The sequence below is a fragment of the Chlamydotis macqueenii genome, chromosome 11 (genome assembly GCF_036417535.1).
Source record: "Chlamydotis macqueenii isolate bChlMac1 chromosome 11, bChlMac1.mat, whole genome shotgun sequence".
Taxonomy (NCBI): Eukaryota; Metazoa; Chordata; class Aves; order Otidiformes; family Otididae; genus Chlamydotis; species Chlamydotis macqueenii.
The window spans coordinates 4,108,942-4,132,043 of record NC_141566.1 but is presented as its reverse complement, the minus strand read 5'-3'; the positions used below and the strand labels follow the sequence as shown (position 1 = coordinate 4,132,043).

At 40.9% G+C, this 23,102-nt stretch overlaps 1 protein-coding gene across 5 annotated transcripts in view; it reads left to right on the top strand.

The window, feature by feature from the left end:
* NXT2 (nuclear transport factor 2 like export factor 2) overlaps positions 1 to 21,150 on the top strand; it is a 66,679-nt gene extending 45,529 nt beyond the window's left edge. For 4 of the 5 annotated variants that reach the window (XM_086756212.1, XM_086756214.1, XM_086756211.1 and 1 more), the window contains exons 4-6: positions 15,852 to 15,938; positions 16,785 to 16,929; positions 17,844 to 21,150. In XM_086756212.1, coding sequence (XP_086612338.1) covers positions 15,852 to 15,938; positions 16,785 to 16,929; positions 17,844 to 18,022 — 411 coding nt within the window. In that variant the 3' untranslated portion in view covers positions 18,023 to 21,150. Of the gene's footprint in view, positions 1 to 13,655; positions 13,756 to 15,851; positions 15,939 to 16,784; positions 16,930 to 17,843 lie in introns of those variants that run through there. The other variant, XM_086756215.1, reaches the window with a different exon arrangement.
* The last annotated feature ends 1,952 nt before the right edge of the window (positions 21,151 to 23,102 follow it).

The following is a 23,102-nucleotide window of genomic DNA, read 5'->3' as shown; positions in this document are numbered from 1 at the left end:
AGGTTGTAAAGATCTATCTAAAAATAAGAATTAGAACATGTCCCTTGTGCACATTTCTGTCTCCTTTCTCAAATGAGACAAACCAGAAAGCAACCGACACTAATACTCTTGGTTGAATATAGAACATTGCTGAATACACCAGGGCACCAGCCAGCGCTGCTCTCCGTACACGGGGGCCGTGATTCACTCTGGCAAAAAACGAGCGCCGTAACCTGAGTGAAGCTGCTGGGAAGAATGTTCTTTTTGCACAACTCTCTGTGACGGGAGAAACAGAAGTACATACTCGCCGTGTATAGAAGCCTTGGTTCTCAGCAGCCTTCAGCATCTGGGGCTTGTAGTGTAAATACTGCCCAAATTCCCTTTCTGCATTGGTCTGTCAGGCTATTGCATACTCCAGAACCGACTTTAAATTGTTATCATCATTCTGAATTTAAGCATATTTTGTTATTTTTTGGCAGTTGAGCGTGCTAAGATGCATAGCATCACTGTCGCTTTACCTTCTTGTCTTTCTGCTTGAAATCGAAAAAGAACTTGGAAGCTTTTATTCTGATTCTGTACCTAAGTGCCACATAATCTTATTCCAAATACCTGTGAGTATAAAAATAATTCACTTTTTGAATATTTTCCTATCCTTTTGCTTTATTTGCATTTGTGAGACACTCAAAGGTGCCGTCAGTGTTTGGAGACCCTTTATTACACCGTGATTTCCAAATTTCAGGAATACTGGTTTATTTTGTGGTGGCTGGGATGTTAGACGGGCGCCGAACATACTAAAAAGCTGTAGCTCAGTGTGGGATGTGTGCAGCCTCTTTTAAGTAGCTTAAGAAAACATTTTGATATTCAACAACATTCCTCCATAATGTTCTTGAAAAATATTTAACATTTTGTACAATCCGCTGAATTCCAAAGGGAGAAAACAGAGAAAATATTCTGCAGTGTTTTCGGACCTTTACATAAATATTCTTCCTCCCTCTCCTTTTGCTCCTTCCATCTCGAGAAAGGATGTTTTAATAATGAGCAGGAATCTTCACTAAAGACACAAGTGTCATCTCTTTCTCCTTCTACAGGAGTCTCTCTGATTTTTTTTGTAGGCTCTCGTCATCATTTCATCAAAGATCTCCCAGATTGCATGGCGCCCCAGTTGGACTCCATGAGGTCAGGTTGTTTTGCTCTCCCAGTTAGAGTGCCCTTTTCTCCAGCTAAAGGTTACTCCGACGTTTGACCCCAGCCACAACCCACCTCCCGCCTGGCACCTTGAGGGCGCGCGGCCCGGCTCTGACCTCACAAACCATCGCGGGCGCGCTGACTACGCCGTGGCGTCATAGCCCGCCTGCGTCACCGTGCTGCTTGGGCGCCACCTGTCGGTGAGCGGAGGAACAAGGACGTCCATGAAAACACAGCCAGCTTTCCTTTGCCTTTCCACCTCCCTGCCTGTCGCAGGACGGCATCGGGCACCCTCGGTGCTGTAAAAGCCTGGTCCTTCTTCGGAGGAGTGACGGAGACACAGGGATCCACAGACCCCCCTTTGAAAATCCTTGAGCTTCGTCATGTTGAGCTTTAAAAACCCTTGAGCTTCGTCAGATCTCGTTTTTGGAGGTTTAACATTTTGGGTGAGTTATTATGGTTACTCCACGTCGTTGATCCAAAAAGGATCATTTAAAAAATATCTATAGAATATTCTTTAATCTTTAGCTTAGTCTAAAAAAGTAAGCAAGTCTGTGATGAGGCTTCAGGAAGCCATGGACGCATCCAGCTGAGAGGAAGGCAGGTAATTTTGAAGGCCAGGGCTATTCTCCTTGGGCAGCATACACTTTCCACCTTAGAGTTTCATAAAACACATGCTTCTGATAGTGCATGCTGTTAGTGGAAAGGTTTTTTGAAGACCGTTTTCGTGCCTGTTGATTTGTTCTGTGTTGTGAGCAGTTTAAGTTAAACTGAATATTTTCACTCATGCCGTATTCTCCGGTGCCACAAACGGTACTTACAAAGAAGTAATTAGATGGATAATTGTCTGGCAGGTACTACCTCTGCTTACTAGATTTCTCATCCATTATGTGCTGTACTGATTCTGTTATTTCCCCTTGGAATATACTTTAAAAGCCATTTTTTCAGGATACTACTTTTTTCATTACCTCCACTCCTGGTGCTTATCTCTTATGGTTCATAAAAGATCTGTTTTGATGGGTACACTTCTGTTCTCTCAGTTCTTCTGAGATATTACATGACTGTCTTCAATTTCCACATTATCTTGTTACACACATTTGTATGGTGATTTCATCAACACTCATTTTCAAAGCTTGTCCCTGCTCTGAAGTTTTTCGGGTCTACCTCTCCATTTCTAAGCATTCTCCTATCACATAATGTTGCTTAATTTCCTGTTGAGTATCTTCTTTGCAGAAAGTAACACCACAGTCCTCCTTGTTGCTCAACCCTGTAATAACGTTCTACTTCATTCATCTAGTATTCAAATTCCACTGCTTCATGCAAAACACTCCCTAATAACATTTCTAATAAACGTATTTCGTCTTTCCCCACAGCTGTGACTCTCTAAGGTCACTCCCTAGCCCTGACTGTTGTAGCATCTGCCATACTTTCCATGATTTGGAATTTCCCTTCTCCCCTATAGTTTGTATAAGATGTATTTGTTAGTCTCATGTTCTTAGCCTGGCGATCTGACCAGACCCTCTCATCATCTCTGCCACATAATTTGATCCACAAAACTTTACTTTCCACCTCCCCTTACTTAGGTGTCCTTAGCTCACAGTGAACCACCATAAACGTGACCTTTCTGGAGATGCTACAGGACCTGAAATTTTGCCTAGAGCTGCACAGCTGCATAAAATCCCCTTCGGGAATCCTACACATTATGTAAGAAAAAATGCTCAAAACTTAAGGACGGGAACAAAATGTAACATTTCCCAGTATTTCAAACTCCATAGAGAATCACTGATGACAAATTTAACAAGCAATTGTTTATGTCAGATAATACGACAACTATTGAGCAAACTGCTGTTGCTCCAGATGGAATATGTATGACAACTGGTGGGTCCAGGTGCATCGCTTTGGAACAAATCAACAAAGCACTGGCATGTTGGTTTATTCTTGGCTGTTTTGATGGCAATTCTACCAGTTTCTTGGACGCTGTGCTCTCAAGCCTTAAGAAACTGTTTTTTACACAATGATGTATTAATATGTCGAGATATAAGTAAGAGGGAGAGGATTTACACTGATTGTTAATAAATAAGAATTTAGGGACACAGCATATTATAATTCTATAATTTTACAATTCTATTTTACCTATAAATAGCTTATCTGTACCCTCATTTTCCTGACCGGGACACTGCGCCGGGTACAATAATGGCTGAACTTTTATTGAGGGTCTACTTTCAGAGAACTGAACTAGGAGCAATAACAAATGCCATGCTGGTCCCTGAATAAGTTGGATGGATTTGACTGGAGGTTTGAATGTGTACAGTTCTACAGCCTCTTATCAGTATCCTGAGTCATCCTACTATCTGATCTGTTTTAGTGCCTAAAATCATAGAATATCTCTCAGTATCCCTGCAAAATAATCCTGAAATATAAACCCAAAGGTCATCTAGGAAATCCCTCATGTTTCTGACTCAGTTTTTCTGGTCTTCTTTTTTCTGAACAGAATCTTCATATCCTTAAACCTCTTCTCAAGAGAACAACAACATGGAGAAACAGTATTTTTAAAGATTATAATCCCTTGGGTTTTTTTCAGAATATTTACCTTTCTTGTCTGTTTGGTGATAAAATCATAAAGGTTCTTATAAATGACTCACAGCTTGTGTTCCCGCTATACATACTACTGTGTTTTTAAAATATATTCCTCATTGGCAGAGTAGGACAATCGTGGGAGTCAATAATCAGATTTAGTGTTCTTTGATGAATCAGTGCTTACACTGCAGCAATGTAGAGTTTGTTATTAATAACTGGAGTGGCAACGAGAATTAATCCTCCTGAGTGTTTGGTAAATGCAGTAAAAGTGTTGCGGAAAGATCTGCATGCTTTCTGTTAGAAGACATCTGTTCCAAAGGTTATAGCTTGTCAACAGAAAAATAGATGAGGCCCTTATAGGCTCTGACCTAGCGTTGGGTCTCCAAAAGCCCTTCTTCTCATATTTGGGACTGACCATCGCTGTTCCTTAAAATGATTGGAGGTGGGGGGGCACTGACAATCAGATCTTACGTTTTACTTTTGGTCCCGCTGAGAATATTTGGGAAAAAGATGAGTCCATGGGTATCCCACCTCTACACTGACAACTTCAACGGAAGCATAGAGTGGGAGTTGTCTTCGCAGTGCTCTACTGAGGTCAAGAATTTGCAGGCCAAGAAACCCGTATTCAACATATTGGAGTTATCTGTTTGGAAAAATGTTTCTCTTCTCCCCACTGAGTGTAGAAAGTGAGTTATTAATGCACTTCGCTGCCAGGGAGCAAATTGTTATTGCAACCAAAGAGAACTAGGCCACTGGCCAGAAGCGTGGCAATGGTTTTACGGAACCGAGGCGATTCACTGAAAGTGCTTCTGCATGTCCAATGTCTTACGTGAGCAGATGTGAGCGGAGGGTATATTTATAGTATAAAGGACAACGCAAATGAGAATCAGCTCGTTTCGTACAGTTCCACTTCATTACTGACAACCCTTCCTGTTAAAAGGCTTATGGATAAAAACCTTTTCTTATTGTTCAAGCGGCCATGATTGCTTATATTTGTTTCACTGACATGTTTAATGTCTCCTTGGGTCACTTGCAGGCGCAAAGCAGCACGCTCTCCGATGCTAAAACTTGTCCTTTGGGCTCCGAGCTGGGTCTCCTGTTGTTTCCATCTCATTATGTATGTCCAGGGCTAGAAGGAATAGGGAAAGAATGACTGCTTGTGAAAACAAACAGAAAAATTCCAAATATTCAGGTCTGTTCAAGTTGATAGACTCAGAGGAAACCCAGTGCACAGTTCCAGTTAACAGCTGCTGGAGGACCAACATGGGGAACTCATACCTGTTTTGTGAGTTCTCCCAAATTACTTAATTGGTTTTATCTTTATTTTTGTTATCAAAATGTGATAAGTAATTTAATAAAAGCAGTGATACGTTGAAATTGTAACTGGAGGAATATCCTGCCCAAAATAATAGTTATTTTAAGTTGCAATACATTTGGTACTTAAACTGCTTGATATTTTAACTTTGTCTGTATTTGTCTCTAATTTGAAATCGCTCTGATGCCTATTGATTAGTTTCATCTGAAACACATGCATCTGTTACAAAATATTGATTTTTGCATCACCTTTTAGCCAAGTAGGTTAATGGAACGGTGCTTGGGGAAATTATTTCAGATGCAGTCTCTGTCTAATATTTGTCTTCAAAGAGCTGATGGAATTGTTTGACATTTAGCCAAGATCTCTGCTAAAACCGCAGCGTGAGCCATGAGGCTGTGTAACTGAGGTAATGATTAAAGTTACATTTTGAAGAAACTCCGTTTATTCCCTGTTTAGACAAAACAAACAAACCAAAGGCCAGATCTGGCTTCCATTGGAGTCAGTGGGAGTTTTGCCATTGTTTCAATAGTTGAAAATTGGACTAGTGATATTTTAGGGAATGCTGGGTACCGCTGTCCGTGCAGTTTAAGTTAGCGTCAAGTACTGCACTGTCATGCAAACCCACCTGTATTTACAGCGGTGGTTTGTATTGCACATGCATGTGGTACTCAGGTCAAAATAGTTTATTTTGCTTCCAGGTTTTAGCACAAATTCAAAACCTAGTCTGGGTTTCAGTCAAAGCTTAGCATGCGTATTTACCAAATAACAAGATTTCTGTTCCTTCTCTAGAGCCTGAAGACCTTTGTATAGAATTAATATACTCCACTAATTTAGTTTGTTGATTTCATTAAGCTGTAAATGAAAGAGAGAGAGATGAAGCTTATGGAATGTAAGTTAGCAAGCTGTTAGGGTAAGAGAAGCAGGTTGCAAAGTCCCAATACAACATTTTTTCCTGTATAATTTAAGAAGTAACTCCACAGATAAAAATAGATGTCGTGCCTTTGCCAGTGAAATTTGACTGTTTTCCAATCCATGTGTCATAATCTATGTAATGAAGAAGGATAACACAGATTCCATTGTATATCCCTGAAACAATGTAGTTGTTTATGCTTGTGGTGAGAACCTAATTAATCTACTTTAGCATTACCTTTTATCAGTACTCTTTGCTATCCGCCTTCCCAAAGCAAAACAGTGAGCTTGAGTCTTTCCTCACATTAAGAGAATTTACTACATTCCAACTTCATTGCCTTTCCGAAATAATGCTTGATTAGTCTGATGTGAGATTAAAATTATCAGGTCAGTGTGTTTAACATTTAGGAGAGATCACCCTAGACCTCACTGAGTTTACCTGTGCTCTCACTGTGGATTATTGTTTAATGATGAGGCTCTGAACAGCCTGATCTGGTTGGAGATGTCCCTGCTCCTTGTAGGGGGGCTGGACTGGATGGCCTTTAACGGTCCCTTCTAACTCAAACCGTTCTTTGATTCTATGGTTCTACGACGGAAGAGAGGTTTTTTTAGCAGAAGATGTGCCAACAAGCATCGTGGTCTACAGTGAGTTAATGAGTGTACTTCCATAATAGTGATGCTATCCCATTAAAAGTATATAGTTTCTCAGGTATCAGTTTAGATAATTTAGGCTTCCAGGCAGTCAGATACACTGTCAAAATAGATTTCATGCATATGTAAGTATTGAAAATACCCTCACTTGCCTAACTAGGAGAGTTTCCATTATACAAACTGGAAGAGTGTTTAGAAAACAGTACTACAACCATTTCTCCTGTCTGCTTGATGTTCACAGTTTTCCCAGCGTGGCTGCAAACCTCTGCAGTCAGTTTTATATTTATTTATTCACTTCTTAACAGGCTGGGTGTGCTTCCACAGCTGCTGTAAGCTGACCTGAGTGCCTGCTGGTGCCAAAGGGGCAGTCCCGCCCAAAGCATATGCTTCCATCACCTTCCTTGTGCCAGGATAGGTGAGGGGAATGAACTGAAAATCAACCCGCCAGCAGCATGATTTTCAGCCAGATCGGGCCTGTGATCAGTCTCAGCAAGTATCTACACAAATGCAGGCAGAAAGGAAGTGATGGGAATGCACAACTGAGGATAGCACAGGAGAAAAAATGAGACCACATTTTTTTTGGCAGTGGGTCGCGTGTACGTCAAAAGCCGCAAGGTATCACATCACAACGTGGCATGAGTTGGCGTAACAGTGCGTTGATGCTCTTCTCAGCTGTCTTCCCTCCCTCCCCTTCTCATCCCAGCCATATACTCCAGCTACTTTCCTTTATTTGCCAGCTATCGCTTGCAAGACCGCTCTTTGATCCATGTTAGCCTGCCAAGTATATAGAGGCTAGGAAAAGGTGGCATCTTCCACAGTTTTGGTTAATTAAATCGGCTCTGCGAAAGGTGAACTTGATAGTCAGAGAGCAGGGACAGTCCCACAGAAAGGTGTGCTGCTTCCGCTGCTGCAGAGCTGTTGTGCCAGCTCAGCCGGTCACAGAACCACAGTTCAGATGCTCAGACAAGGCTAAATATTCCACAGTATTCAGGGAATAAAATTAAAACATCTTCATACAAATCTGAAGATAAATACTCTGTTAATAATCATATAGAATTTTTGTAACTCTCCCATTTATTAAAAAAAAAAAAAAGCAAGTGACAAAACTCTTTACTTCCAGCTGGAAGTAAATGATCCTTCACTGGAAAATGATTCCTTAATGGTCACAGGTACGTTTGGCCTGGAGAAATACTACTTAGCATTTGATTGTTGTTAAGCCCTCCCACTAACCAGTTAATTGTTGTGGCCTACCTACTGATGCCCAGCGTGCAAGTCTGAGCCAAGTGTAAACTGAGCTCAGAATATGCTCCGAGCTGACCTGAACTAACCATTTCAGGCAGCATAGAAACCATAATTCTAGCCCTGCAGGCCTTTCTCATCCGCGTGAGTTTTGGTCAGCAGTTCTGTTACGTCTATAATGTGGAGTGGTTAGTGCTCTATCTATAGCTCATCCAAAAATTATTCATCAAAAATTATTTTTAATGAACGTTTATTTAAAGTTAAATTAGACTGTTCTCAAAAGACATCTCTTTCTTTCCTGAAGGGAAAAAGAGACTGGGGAAAAAAAAACAGACACCTGAAAACTGGGAAGAAAAATTGCTTTTTACCAAAAACACATGAAAATCGGTTCACAAACAAAACTTCCTTGTTTCTTGTGTGTGTTTCTGACTTTTAAAAATGATGTTTTTATTGAAAGTATCAATGGAAAAGGAACTAATTTTCCAGCCTCTGTTGCCCATAAATATCTGATACTCTGACCTGGACAGAAGGAGGAGGCAGCGATGGCCATAAGTCTCACAGTACCTTTTTTTTCCAGATTCTGATAGACTCCTAGTGCAATTTAGAACAGGTTTAGAAGTTGTTTAGAAGGTTCAGCTGCACACAAGTTAAAGAAAACCGTGGTCATGTGCTGCACGTGATGCTTGTAAAATCCTTCTCAGCTGCTGTGTATGATGCAAGGCATCGTATAGGTATTTCGTGCTTCAGATGTCTTGATAACGGCTACTTGCAACACGTTTGTTTTGTTTATACAGGACACAACTGGGAGCTGATACTGCACTGCTAAGGGATACAATATACTGCTGGAACCACAATCAAAAGTCAGTCTAAAATTCTGAGATAAAAGGACAAGTGCAAACAGAACTACCTTACGCCTTCAAGGTGAGACAATAGGCTCCCTCTCTGTAGTATATAAATATGTCTGTGTGCACACACAGACACTTCGGCTGTCGGCTTGCTACATTTAACTGTTGTGGAGTCCACTGTAACACAAATATGCTTCCCTGGGCTTTACTTACATACAGCCAGATTTTCATAAGAGCTCTAATACTGTTTCATTACCTAATGAAATGGATCGGCTTTAAAAATTTCTTTAACTAGCCGCTGTGGTGACACTTTGAACTGACCTGCTCTGAAAATTTATCCCCGCTTGGGAGTGCTTTGGCGTGGATTAAAATAAAACAGTTATTTGTACTTGATCTCACCATCTCCCAGTGGGTCAGTGGAACAGTTATCACTTCAATACATAGCAAGTCCTGTTTTTCTTTAAAAAACAAGAGGGGTATTTGTCAGGATAAGAGTCATTACATTCCCCCAGTTCTGGTATGACAGGAATTTGAGGTGGAGTGGTGCACAGTTCAGAGTCCCCATGGGATTGTAACAAACACATATTCCAGAGTAATATGCCCTTTATGTTGAGAATGAACTGGTCAAACCAAGCTTTCTTAAGTCCACTGTAGTTTAGTAAATCCAAACTCCAGCTTTAGCGGTATTTTTGTGTCCAGCATATTCATTTTATCAGGGGTAATCAGGACCTATAGACCTCATTTTAGTCTGTTACTGAAGTCATCACAGAAATATTACGGTTTTCTGTGACGCAGTACGAGGTCAGTTTGAAAAGTGGCCTAGCAATGTGTAGTCTGGCTGCGTTTTTACATAGATACTAATGCGAGGGTACATAACTGTCATGTGAGGATTCTGTGGGGAAAATGTCAACTCTTTTCATCTTGTTGGAGACTGAATTCTGCTTTCATTCTGTGGTTATTATTTGCCCCGTATCAAAATAATTAACAAGAAAAATGCATGCATTTTATAAGTGATCTGAAATTATCCAGCACTTTTAATGAATTTTAATTTATTTTAATTCATCTGCTGATGAAAACAAAAGAAAATCTGGCCTAACTCAGCTGGCTGAATGAATTTTTGAAAGCCTAATGCATTTTTACTTATCATTAGTTACGGTATTTTGAGTAGATTTGACTGAAGTTAGAAAGCAATCACTTTTAACAATTACTTCCTATCTCCATACAGATATGGAGATACATCATCCTATTTGCCATGTATTTGTGATTACAATTTTAAATCTTTGTTCTTAGTGTTGGCTATGTGGTAAGATTTCCAGCAGCTAATAATTTTAAAGGTTACCATTATTGATCACAGAATCAAAACCACCCCATATATCTAAGGTCATCTCACAGTTGTAGCAGCTGATGCCAGCTATTTCCAAAAAGCTACTTTTTGCATCTGATTTGGTCTGTGAGATCTAAACTAACTCAAAATTTCCCTTCCATATGGTAAGTGGGTGTTGTAGAGCTGCATATTCTAGGAACCATCTTCAGATGTAAAGGTATTTTGATGACTCAACTTGATGCCTGATCAGGAGTAAACTGCTTGAACTCTGCACGAGAGTTCAGTGGCATTGCTGCTGAGTCATTCCGACATTTCCATTGTATCTGTTCCTTCTGGAATATAAAGGGCTGGGGAGCGTGGGCAACTTGGCTTGGGGTATCGGAGATGAAGGCTGAGGAACTGTTGGACTATCTGGGCTTTTGAAGAGAAATTATGAGTTGCACTTGGCTGTTACTTGAGCTAAATCCAAAAGCATATTTAGGGAATATTTGGACAACATACAGTATGTCTATTATTTGTTCAACACAAAGTGGAATTTCTGTCTGCTCATGCTGCTCCTAAGACTTACAGACCCAAATTAAAGGCTTGCTCACGGGAAAGCAACTGAAGGAGGAGTCTTGCAGGAAATCTTTGATATGTTTTGGATGGACTCCGTTATTTCCTCTGCAAATTATACTTTCTAAGTAAAGAAAATGTATTTTCAGGGAGTCAGAAATAGGTTAGTGTTCTGGAAGTCTAATTGTGCTCAATCAGCAAAAATGCCACAAAGATTCCCAGTAGCTGGGTTGGGTAAAGAAGTGATTCTGATCACACGCTGATCACTTGTGGGCCTTACAGATCTTCTGGCAACGTTTCTTGCTTTGAAAGTGTTTGAAAAATGATTTCATTCATAGTGTTTCTGCCTTAGTAAAATGTTTCTCAGAACTGTTTTTTATTTGCTTTACTTCCTTTTCAAATCTTACTAGCTAAACTTCATGGTTTTATTCTCCATTTGGAAACATTTTCACTTTTTGGAGGACGTCTCTGTATTTCTAATTCTCTACATTGGCCTGTTACTAAGCCTTCTGGACTTTTTTGGTCTTTTGTAAAGCACGTTTGCTAAGTAGTGTGCGTTTATTCTGAGTATCCTGTATTTCTAATGTCTTTAAGCAATTTCCACCAGCTGCAAATATTTTACATTTCTTGGTGCTCTTATTTTTTTCAACTAAATACTGGAGTGGTGGTTTTCCTTTTTTTTTTTAATCTCTGTTTTCCAGGAAGTTTAGACCTGAATGCATTTTGGCTACGGTTGTGAGCGACTGAGTGCCTCTTTCACAGTAATATTTTGAACCAACTCTTGCATACTGCTCGGTGTTAAGGAAGAATATTTCTTCTTGTTGTTTTTCCCAATTAGCTGATCCAAACAAGAAGTTATTACTCTAAAATGATATCCAAAATTTTGTGTCATCTTCAGAAGTAGCTGAGAACGAATTTCACAGCCATGTTTTCAATTCACCTTCCATTTGACACGTTACTTCAATGAATAATGACTGGTGCTAAGGCAGGCAATAGGCATAGAGAATCTTCAAATTATCTACCTTCCTAATTTCCAGTGGAGAGTCTGCACTTAATCTTGCTGAGCAGATTTCTTCTGATTAGCTGTTGCCAAAGAAACTATAATGATCCCACTGTGTCAAGTATTGCTGAATGAAAAATGGGAAATCTGTAGAGAAAAATCCTGACCCAACAGAAAGAAAGCTTGTGCACTAATTAGCTACTTCGGTTTCTACTACTTCTGATTTTATTCTCTGTACATTACTTCTTTCATTGGAGCAGCCGTTGATAAATGAGAGTTTAAAAAACTTCTTGCTCAGATCCCTACTGTAATGTGTTTGAAAGATATAAAGAACCTGGCACAATTTGCCAGCAGCAACGCTTGCGCTAAGCCTGTTACTCTTCCAGGTTTCACAAGTGCACGTGAATAAATGAAGAGGTAATGCTTTTACAGATACTTACCTCCTTTCTATTGTTTTGTCCGGATTGTTCGCAGTCTCTGTGATAACACAAATATAATTCCTTCAGTCCACTAGGATTTACAGTGGTCATTTCTTGCAAATCCAATTTACAGAAAAGGAACACGACGCTACCTTTTTACACATTGTCATCAATATGATTAAAATAAACATGAAGCAGATAATGGACATACCAGATGGGAGTGATTCTTTTTTTAATTTTACACTGATACATCTCAGAATGGAGTAAATGTGATTAAGGTTCAAGATTAGAATTGCAGTTCTCAGTTCTGTAATTGTCTCCCTTTGTGACCTTGAACAAATCATCTATAATTTCAGTGCCTTGCTTTTCTGTTTGGAAATTTATGATCACTCATCTTTATATGAGAGAGGTTTTATGAAGTACTTTTATTAGTTTGAGGCAAATAAGTAATATGGCGATGAAGTGACACTTGAGATTTTAAACGAGAGGCTGTTTGAACTTTTGTATTAAGCAATCTTCGTTAAGCAGTTGTTAATTCAGCAGGATATGCTGTTTCATAGTGATACAACTCCTCCACAGCAATGACAAATTAGTATACAGCTGACGGGGCTGGATGTGATCCCATGTACTAAAGGCCACAGCCTCAGATGCCCTGACCCAAACTCAACCCTCTCCCAGCAGCCGTGTCACAGATGCACCTTTCCATTCCCAGAGCGTTTATCACCTTCGGTATACGATTTCTTCCCAGTCAGCTCCACATCGTCTTTAGTAATTAATTGCAGACCTCTTGCGTCTCGTCAGGTCTTTTCCTGTTATTCACTGCATGATGAATATTTAACCAGCCAGCCTTACAACTCGGCTTGTTCCAGGAAAACAGAGCAAGCTTCCTTCATGCGCTTGCCTGGTTCCCTTCCCGCAGCGGGAGCGTGGGCCTGGGTGCATTCCGCCCTGCCGGCACAGCAGCCGGGGACCTGGGGAAATCTCTGCCGTGAGTGACGGCAACCGCAGGGAGAAAAGGTGCAGGTAGGAAAGCACAGGAAGATCTAAAGTGTATGTAAAATCAGGGGCAGAGTGCTTATACATGGACCTGCTTTTACATCCACGGTCTTCCAGACACAGTGTACGGTACCTATAACCGTGTTATCTGCGATAGCAGGTTGCACTCGTGCTATCCAGTAAGTAACTAACGTGCAATTTTCCGCTCCAGTTGTTGGCCAGGGTGTGTAAGGCATCCTTATCCTTGTTTGCCTTCACAAATTAGTATCCACATCGCTTAAATACCACTAACCACTTGCGGCAAAGCACCTCGGAGTTCTTGAACGCTTTCACAATGCTGGAAGATGTTGGAGTACCCAGATACCCAGACTCACAGGTTTTCATTCACAAAAATAATTATTAATTGTTTCATATAGCTGGAGGGCACCGCAGAGAGGCCATCTGAGGTCCTTGTCCTCCACCACACTGACATTACCGTTACAAAACGTGGGCGGGAGATCACTGCGCCTTACACGCAGAACAAAACAACATCTTTGGCTGCTCTTCCCTGCTCGTTCTCAGCCGGCAACCTCCAACCCGCACCGGGTTTCAAACGTTTGCCGGGGCCGTTTTCAGCGGGCTGCGCCGCGCGGCCGGAACGCTTTTCGCGGCGCCACGCGCGCGGCCGGAAGCGGCGGACCCGATGGCGGTGCACATCCGGCGCCGTCCCGCCGCCTGCCCCGCTGCTGGGGCGCTCGGCCCTCCTCATGGCCGCCTCCGTGGTGAGTCCGTGGCGGGCGGAACGGCGGCGGGAGCTTCGGCTGGGGAACCGCGGGCCTCGCCGAGATGCGGCGGGGAGGCAGGCGGGGGTTTCCTGCGCCCCGGGCCGCGGAGAAAGAGCCTGAAACGGCGGGGAGGGCCGCGGGGGTGGCAGGCGTGTCCCGGCTGCGGTGAGGGGTGGGAGCAGGCAGGGGGGAAGCGCCTCGCCGCGTGTGGATCGCTCTTTCCGAGCGTTCCCTCGGGCCCCGGTGCTCCTGGGGCGGAGCTGGTTTCCCTGCGTTTTCGGTGGTTCCTCCCCCGCGGCCTTGTGCGGAGGCCAGGCGGTGGTTTGTGCGATGAGCCGCCGTGTTTTACAGAGACCGTCTGCAGAGCCGTGTGCAGCTGACTGCGTGGAATTGCCGCCAGTGTCTTCAAGGCAGTTTGTTTTTTGTTTGTTTAATTGGTTAGGTTTTTTAAGTACGGCTTTCCTATTAAATACTAGGAAGAAAGACTCACAAGTGAGGTGATTAGGCGTTGGAACGGGAGCCCAGAGAAGCTGTGACATGTCCTTCCTCAGAGGTGTTGAGAACATGACTGGAGATAGGGCCCTGAGCAGCCAGGTGTAACTTTGAAGTCAGATCAGGCTTTGGAGTTGGCTCTGCTTTGAGCGGGGATTTGGACCAGACGATCTCTAGAAGTTTCTTCCAACCTAAATTATTCTCAGAATTCAAAAACATATTCCTGGTTATATATGGTTATATATGGTTATAAAGAACTTGTCTGCAGTATCAAAACTGACAAAGCTTCTTTTCCATTTGACTTAGAGTGCAGGTACCGTAACGGCTCATTCCACTCTCCTGGTGTTTCCCTAATGCTGTCCCTCCCTCACGGCCGTTCTGTGTGTGGGGCAGCTAAATGGCAATAGGTTGGGCTGCTGGTTAGAAAGCATACGTGTGCAAGTGCGTGCTGGGTGAGAGGCAGCAGCCGTCTGCTCTAAAAACTATAACAGGCTGCGTTATCATCACTGCTCCCTTCGCGTGAGGTCCAATACTCTGTCTCCCGGTGCCAAAGAGTTTCTCTTGGCTCCTGCTGGAATACAGTGTCTTCAAGGCTGCTTTGTTGTATTTGTTTGAAATTGGCCTGCGGGCTCAGAAATTGCTGGAGAAGCTGGAAGGGTGACGAGCAGGCTCGCATCCTTACAGAGAAGGGTAAAAAGAGTAGTGTGCAGTAACGTGAGGGTGTTTGGTTTCGTAGAGCAAGCGGGATTACGTGGCAGGGCGGTAAGCGTTTGGCAGTGTGGAGGTTTCTCTGAATAGAAGCGTTCCTTGTGGCAATGCTGGAGGAATTCGTGGCAGTTCTGGTGTATGTTCATTAAAGACTGCTAAGAAAATGTAAGTAGTGAAACTGTGAAGTGCTGATTGAGTTCCAAATATTGAGAATATAATGCTGAAATAGAACAACGATAAGTTATAATATTTAAACACAAAATTGTAACATAAATATGTGACGACAAAGGCTGTTACCTTTGGATGGAAGAAAAAAAGAGAGGTGTAAGGAAAATACTGAGATGTGAGGAGAAGTGTTTGGTTTTTACGTGTGGATATAGCACTGCAGTGATTGATACTGGAATACATCCAGCACCTGTATGTGTTCTCTCATTTTTATATCTATATACCCAATTATATATATTATTACATTTTTATATGTATATATAAAAGTGTTTTGAAAAATGAGACTCTGGTGTCAGTGTGATGGGATTCTTGTGAACTTTCAGAGATACGTTGAGTAAATCTTGTTCCTTAACTTTATTTCAGAACAGCCGTGATAGCGACAAATATTTTCCCTGCATGTTCACACCACTTGCAGCCCATTTTTCAACGTAAATATTTACAATTTAAATGCAATAAATACGTCAGCATTCAAAATCCTAAAATTGTCACCTTGCTAAAAGCTGGTGAGTAGGAAAGGAGTTTGGAATCAACTTCAGCATTATTTGTCATTGTCGTTCAGTGAGGATGGAAAGGACCAACCAAAGTGACTTGCTGGAGGAATTGTGTAGATTACGAGGTTGTGTAAAATTGCCTAACTTAAGCAATTTGGTATGATTTCTTCTCACCAGGATTTCAAAACCTACGTCGATCAAGCTTGTAGAGCTGCAGATGAATTTGTCAACATCTATTATGAGACAATGGACAAAAGAAGAAGGGTATGTAGATGTTTTGATAATAGTTAGAACTGTCTTGTGCATTTTTCTGCTTGCTGTTCTAACCAGCATTGCACTTGAAGGCACCTGAAAGTTGGTTACCATGTATTGTGTTGGCCAGGTTGAGACCTCTGTTCCTCTGAGACTGAATGTGGAGGATTTCATGTTGCTGTGCAGCATTGTTGAAAAGGGGCCCTTTGAGAAAGTGCCTTAGACTTCTTCATAGTTCAGTTCATGTCCAGCTTTATTACAAGTACAGGATTTGGTCAGTACAGGCAGGTAAAGCTTGCTTTATTTGTCTCCGAGGTCAGGATTTAGCTTATTTTTTTCCAAACTCTGCGCCTAAGTAGGTTAGGCAGAGATGGATCAACAGCTTGAAGGAGAGTTAGGCAGTTACTCACTGCTACAGCTTATGAAACACGTGTGAAGTTCTGGTCTGCTGCTGCAGATAGCTGTCCTTTTTAAGTTTCCACTCTGCCTGATGTTGTTACTTTCTTAAATTGTGCACACACACACCTCTCCCCCAAAAAATCAGTGATAAACTTATTCTGGGAAGGTAGCACTATCCTTTTGTTAGCAATTAGTTCTGTTCTATCGCTTCCTTTGTTAAAGGAATCTCATCGGTGTTTAAATTTGGAGGCGTATGAGTCACTCAGTTAGTTTTAATTCTTGGCCAGGAGCACTAATTGTCAAAAGGAGCTAATATTTCAGGAGGACGTTTTATCTATCAAAGTACCAGAAGAAATCAATAATTCACAACATAAGGATTCAAATAATATTGTTCTCTATGTTGTCCGTTGTATGTGTTTAAACGTTTTTCCCCAAATGCGTATTTTTGTAATCACTCAGGCTTTAACAAGACTTTATTTGGACAAAGCAACGTTAGTTTGGAATGGCAACGCAGTGTCCGGGCAAGAAGAACTGAATAAATTTTTTGAAATGTTGCCGTCTAGTGAATTCCAGGTTAATGTGTTGGACTGCCAACCTGTTCACGGTAAGGCTGAATTACAATTTACTTATTTATTTTTCAGTCTTTTTATAACTGTTGAAAGTGAACCGCAATTATAATAGTGCTTAATATTTCTTTTGGAACAAGCTTAGAGAAAGTACTGAGGGTTGAAATGTCACGTTGTACATAAATAAAGCACAAATCAAGACATGCAGCAACTCCACACGTTTTCTCATATCTGGGAAAATACTTTAAGGGCTTTTTTTGTTAAGATCATATGCAGATGTGGTCTGTTTTCATGTGTTGAACAAGTCTGGCTTATCAGGCTGCGTTGTCCTTGGGGATGTCTAAGAGTCAAGAGACCTCTACCGTAGCCTCTGATACCCGCAGCCTAATGTGGAACAAATCATTAGCCCGTGTGTGCTTTGATTTCTTTACATCTAGAATAGATGTTAAGTTCTTTAGATTTCTGATTAACAGCTGCTACAGAAAGACTTGCATAATTGAGACGTTAATAAATTACTTCTAATGGATATTTTGGGAAAATAAGGAAAAAGCCTGTGGTCAAGCATGCTTGCTTTGCTCTGCTGTGAAAAATATATAATTCTAATAGCAGGGAAAGAAATGTATGCAACTTACTAAATATAAATACATATCTCTGTATATCTCAAATAATGAGAGCTTATTCTAAGCAAAACCTCAAGTGTTCATAGTGCTCTGAAATGAACAACATGAGATGAAAATAGAAAAGCCATTGAAAAGCAGTGTTGGCCAGCGAATGCACCATTGTCTGTATAGAAATGATGCAACAAAATGTATTTTCCTGAACGCGTAACCAACTGTTAGCCTGTAACTAGTGTAACCAGAACTCAGTGGAACTTCTATGTGCGTTTCCTCCTTCTGTACCTGGTACTCTTTGGTTGAGTTGTTTGCTTTATACGCTTTTTCTCCTCGTGAAGAGCAAGCTACTCAAGGCCAGACGACAGTCCTCGTGGTGACAAGTGGGACAGTAAAATTTGATGGCGACAAGCAGCGCTACTTCAATCAGAACTTCTTGTTGACGGCACAAGCCACACCTACCAACACAGTGTGGAAGATCGCCAGTGACTGTTTCCGCTTTCAGGACTGGGCCAGTTAGTGAGGATTGGCTACGGGAAGTGACCTCTCTCATTCGACATGTTAGCTGTACGGACAGCTGTTCTCCATGCGTGGGAAGTGCTCGCTCTTCCTGTTGCATCTGTCATCATGGAAGGTCCACAGATGTTTTGGGGTTGATCCCACTGATCATGGGTTTAGTAGTAAACAAACTTAAAATGTGAGAGGTTGCTTGTGTCAGTTGGACTTAATAAAATGCTGAAGGCAGTGAGCAGTGTTGGAATCATTCCTAAAATGCCTTACGTGCAGCTATGCTGCCACTTCCAGACCTCTGATACGTAACGCTGAATGCTGAAACTCTACTATGTGAACACAAAATCCTCTTGATGTACAATTCTGACCAAATGTGTAATTTTTTTTCAACTTGAAAAGATCTGGTTTTAAGTAGCATCTTCCCTCTCCTGAAGAAGATGCATGTGACCTGTAGATAGAATTCTCAAAGCTACCTACTCTCGGTTGTAAGAAGCTAGGAAGGACTGACAATGATTTCTACTGTTTGTGAAAGCAGCAAATATAGCTCCTGAGTGTCTGTTCTCTCAAATAATCTGTTGGAAAGCTAATGTTAGCTTCTCTGATACACAAGAACTAAATAATCTCATCAGGTTTCTGTTCTCAGACTTTAATTGTAGTTAATTTACATTTATCTGTATGCAGGGCATGCTGAATGATTCAGAGCTCCTACGCCAACAACTCCTGTCACATGCATGTGAAGGACTTCAAACTGATTATTTTTCTTTTGAAGTCTTACGGTGTAAGAAATAGGGCAGTTCCATCATTTCTGTTTGCTTTAACTGTTACTTATGTTGCTATGAAGTCTGGACTATTTTTCCCTTATTCAGTCTGCACGTTTTGAATCCCTACTGTCTTTTCAGGAAACGCTCTAGTAAAAAAGTGGCACTAAAGCGTGTATTACTGTGAAGCCTTCAGTTTTTCTCTTCAGTACTGTTGTTCAGAACAGGTGCTTTGATTATTTTCAACTTAGAAGAACAGCTCTGAACGCAAATGCCGTTTTCCATGCAGATTTTTACTGTTAGTTTCCATGTTCTTTTTAAATATTATGTGTAATTGTTGATTCCGGGGAGTTTTGTGTGTCTTGCTTTAAATTGGCAGTTCAAAGCTTTCAGCTGCTTTAAAATAATTTTCAAGACTGCAGGTTAAGACTGTCCATCTTAACTTGGGAACTTAAGAGTAAATATTGGCAGATTTGTTTCAAACGGGTAGGTTTCTGTTTTAAGCTGAGTAGAAAAAAAAAAAAAATCAAGATTTAACTATGTACATGAGAGTAACTTGCTTGTAACTGAAAATACATGAGGGGAACTTGGAACTCTGATATTAATACGTGTTGCAGTGACAGCAACAACCCGAACACAAAAGCAGTTATGACTGCAGCTCACTTGTTTTTAAGACTTAAATTGGGAAAACTGTGAAAATGAGCAATGCCTAACTGTGTAACATACAGTAAAACATTTGTAGTTTGCGATACAACCCCCAAAATAACGGGATGTTTAGGTGAGATAGGTGGGTTTATTTCCTTTCAAGGCAGAGTCTTTAAATCGGTAAGTTAGAATTAGTAACCTGTCTCTATTCAGAGACTGTTTGTGTTCTGAACTGTTGTGTAACTATTTTTCAGCCTGAAAAAATACAAATTCCTGCAAAACAATGCAAGAAGTCCAGAATTTTTGAAAACTGTAAATACTATAAACGCATTGTTATTTCTATCGGTAGTGAAGAAAGGATCGCTCTATTTAATCACTGTTTGTTCTTAACAGAATATGCGAGGTTCATATATTTGTGTTTCTCCTACAAAACTGGAAAGAAAACTTATCCCTCAATTAGCATGTTACTGATACAGCGTTGTTGAACTGTGACACTGCATGCTGTGCTTTTCCGGTTTTTTAATTTGCTGTTGATTATGTAAGTCATGTTTTTAAGTTTTTTTCTAGGCAGATTCAGAATATATGAGGCAATGTTTCAATCAAATGTTATTATTCTCAATTACTTTCATGCTATTCAGTTGCAGGCTGCTTTTAAATCTGACTTCTGCAATTAGTATTTTAAAAACCCAACCAAATGAAAAAAAGCCACCACTACCTGGTACAGTCCTTGAGCTTACTAACTGGCCTAGCTGGACGAACCCAGTTTAAACTTTTACTTTGTAAGACGTATAGTTGGAATTGGACTTCATATGCATACAGAGGTTTTTGGAGATAAATTCAATAAAACATAATTGCTTCAGTCTAGGGAGAAGTGCCAAGTGTGTGCTGCCCATTTCTGTTCTCTTTGTTGAGGATCATTTAGTGATTCAGTACTGCCGTGATTAGCTGTTGCTCTTCATAACTGAAAACGCTGTTTTACAAAATATTTCTATGGAGCATGCTAAGTGATGATGTACTTACTAGATTAAATCAGTGATTTTACAACGGAGTAATTAACGGCGCAAACCAAAAAATCTCTGCCGTAGTAGCTGGAGAAGGTAGGGATGCTGCAGCTCTGTGCTGCTTAAAACATCTGTGCTGAAATTAGCAGGAGACAACCTACAAATGCTTTTTGTTCCGTTCAGTACAAAACCATCCAGCTGGTTTTGTGTTCCCCGTTGCTGACTCTGCTGTAATACCCAGAATTTACAACGGGGATCTATCAAGCAAACATGTTGATACTCTAAACAGGAATTAATGCTGCCATTTTTTGCTGTTTGATACCAAGTTACTCGTGCACAACCGGTCGCTGAAACAAAGCCAGCTAAGAGCTAAGCACTTCCACGTACTGAACTGTGGTTACTGAAGACTTGACAGATCTTCTGTTTTGTGTGTATTCCCTGCATTGTCTGTATCAGTCACTGGTTTCATGTCGCTTTGTTCTTTTGGCATACTACAGTTAAATTGACTTAAAATACTTGTGCTATTTCTTGGAATGGAGAAAAGTGATTTGTTCTGGTGGTTTTTGTATGCATACGCCTCCTTATCCTGATGGGAGAAAAGCACATTGTAAAGAAATGCTGTTTTATCAGTAAAGTAACTTTCCACACTTGAATATATTTTGTACGTTTTTGAAATTGTTTAAGACCTCTTGTAAGATTAATTTTTAAAAAATTAAAAACAAAAACCTACCTGATGTTCCGCTTTATTTATTATTAGACGTTTTTGTAGTTTGTTCTTATTGATACTAAAAGTTCAAGAAATAATTTGTGGCTTCCTTATCTTTACTACTTGTGTTGTAGGTATGAGTTACGTGTTGTAACTGCTGCAGGATGATGCTGGGGCACTGCAGAACAGGCTGGCTGTGAGCTCTTTGCCAGTGCTGCAGTAAAAAATGTGTGTCTGTAATAATAATCCTATAGAAAAATGCCACACCAAGAGGAGTAAACAGTGTTGAATTGGCTAGAGTAACAATCTCAAATGGACATTTCCCTCTAAAATCAACTGAAATGTAGTCTGTTGTCCAACTAGTACCTAGATGAAGTCAAACAAAAGTTGTGCGAGATCCTTGGACTGTAAATACTTTCACTGAGAACATGTGGCTGTGCCTCTGCTGTTTCTCTGCCAAGAAATTAAACACTCAAAGAAGGAGCGGTTCATGTAACAACTCTGGTGATTTATTCACTTTATTTTGCTGCTTAAAACATCAAATTACTAATGAACACTTACACAGTGTAGATAGCAGCTTCTAGCTGCTGGCAATGAAAAGATGAGGATGGTAACGCAGGGTCAGCGTTTTGCATGGAAACAGACGTTGTTCTAGAAACATGTTCTACAGACAATGAAATGAATGGTAATGTTCTTGCTGTATTTGAAGGTGGAGATTTCAGCGAGGCTTTGCAAGCAGTCACTTTTTGTAATTTTCCTGAGCAAGGCTCTGACAGCTGATGCAGCATAAAGGTTTAGAAGCATTGGGAAAAATAAATCACAGTTAGGAGCAAAACAAGGTATTTTTGTACATATGCTGAGGTGAATCCAGAAATTGCTCTTTCAGTTTAGTTAAGTCTTTCTAAACAAGCTTTTCTCCTCTGATCCTGAGAAGTAGGTCATTGATAGCTGAGCTTATTCCTTCAGAAGGCTGGGGTTAATGATATAAAGAAATCAATCTAGTTATCTGTTGTGTCCAGTGATTGAATGGACTATAGAGACTAAATGGCCGGTTTGCCCTGCAGCAGTAACACAGCTGCCTCAGAACAGACTATTAATGGCAAAAAGTGTGTTCAATTTCAGTGGCTAATTTTTGTCTTCTTGCAATCTAGTTCAGTTGAGTCTCAGTGGATTTGTAGCTTCATGTTTTTTTAAGGTATCCAACCGGTACACAATGTATTGGAGTTAGGAAAACAAACAAAAATGAATGAATGAATGTTGCGGCTGGGCTCAGTACTTATTTATCAAGGTCTCTGTATACCTCTGTATGAATTCCTCGTAGGTGTTCAAGTACTTCCCTGTGTGTATTCGTGCCAAGAGAGTGAAAACGAACGTCATGTGAACTTGTATCACCAGCTCTGCAATGTAACCTTCTGTCAACTAAAGCATGTTCCTAGGTTCTGAGCGTTTTAAACACGTTTCTTCAGAATTCAACGCATCTGTATCAAATCCTTAGGCTCATCTGGATGGAATGGTCCATAGGCGCATTGTGAGTTCTCATGTGTAACTGAATTGATTTAGGAGGCTTGGATTTCTAACGGACTAACGTTTTGCTACTCTGAAAGGCTTAATTTTGCCATATTTCTCCCAGTCCTGGGGCAGTGCTGCTTGGTAGGGCAGCCTAACCTGGTTTCATGGGGTTCAGCTTCTGCAACTTAAATATATATCTATGTGTGTGTGTGTATTTTGCTTATGGCTCTTCAAAAAGTCCGGGCTGAAGTTAGCGCTTGCATTTCCAGAGATACTGCCTGAATCCTGGCAGAGGGCAGTAGCTGACTGCAACTTTTACTGTTGTCTAACTACTTGGTGGGGGATTTGGGGAATACTGGCAGCGTGCTGGTTTCTCTGACGTCCTTTTCCCCACACGATGCTAACTACTACATTTTCTTTGCTGAGCTAAAGATGTCACGTGCATCTGCTGATACAGTGCTGGCATGTAGT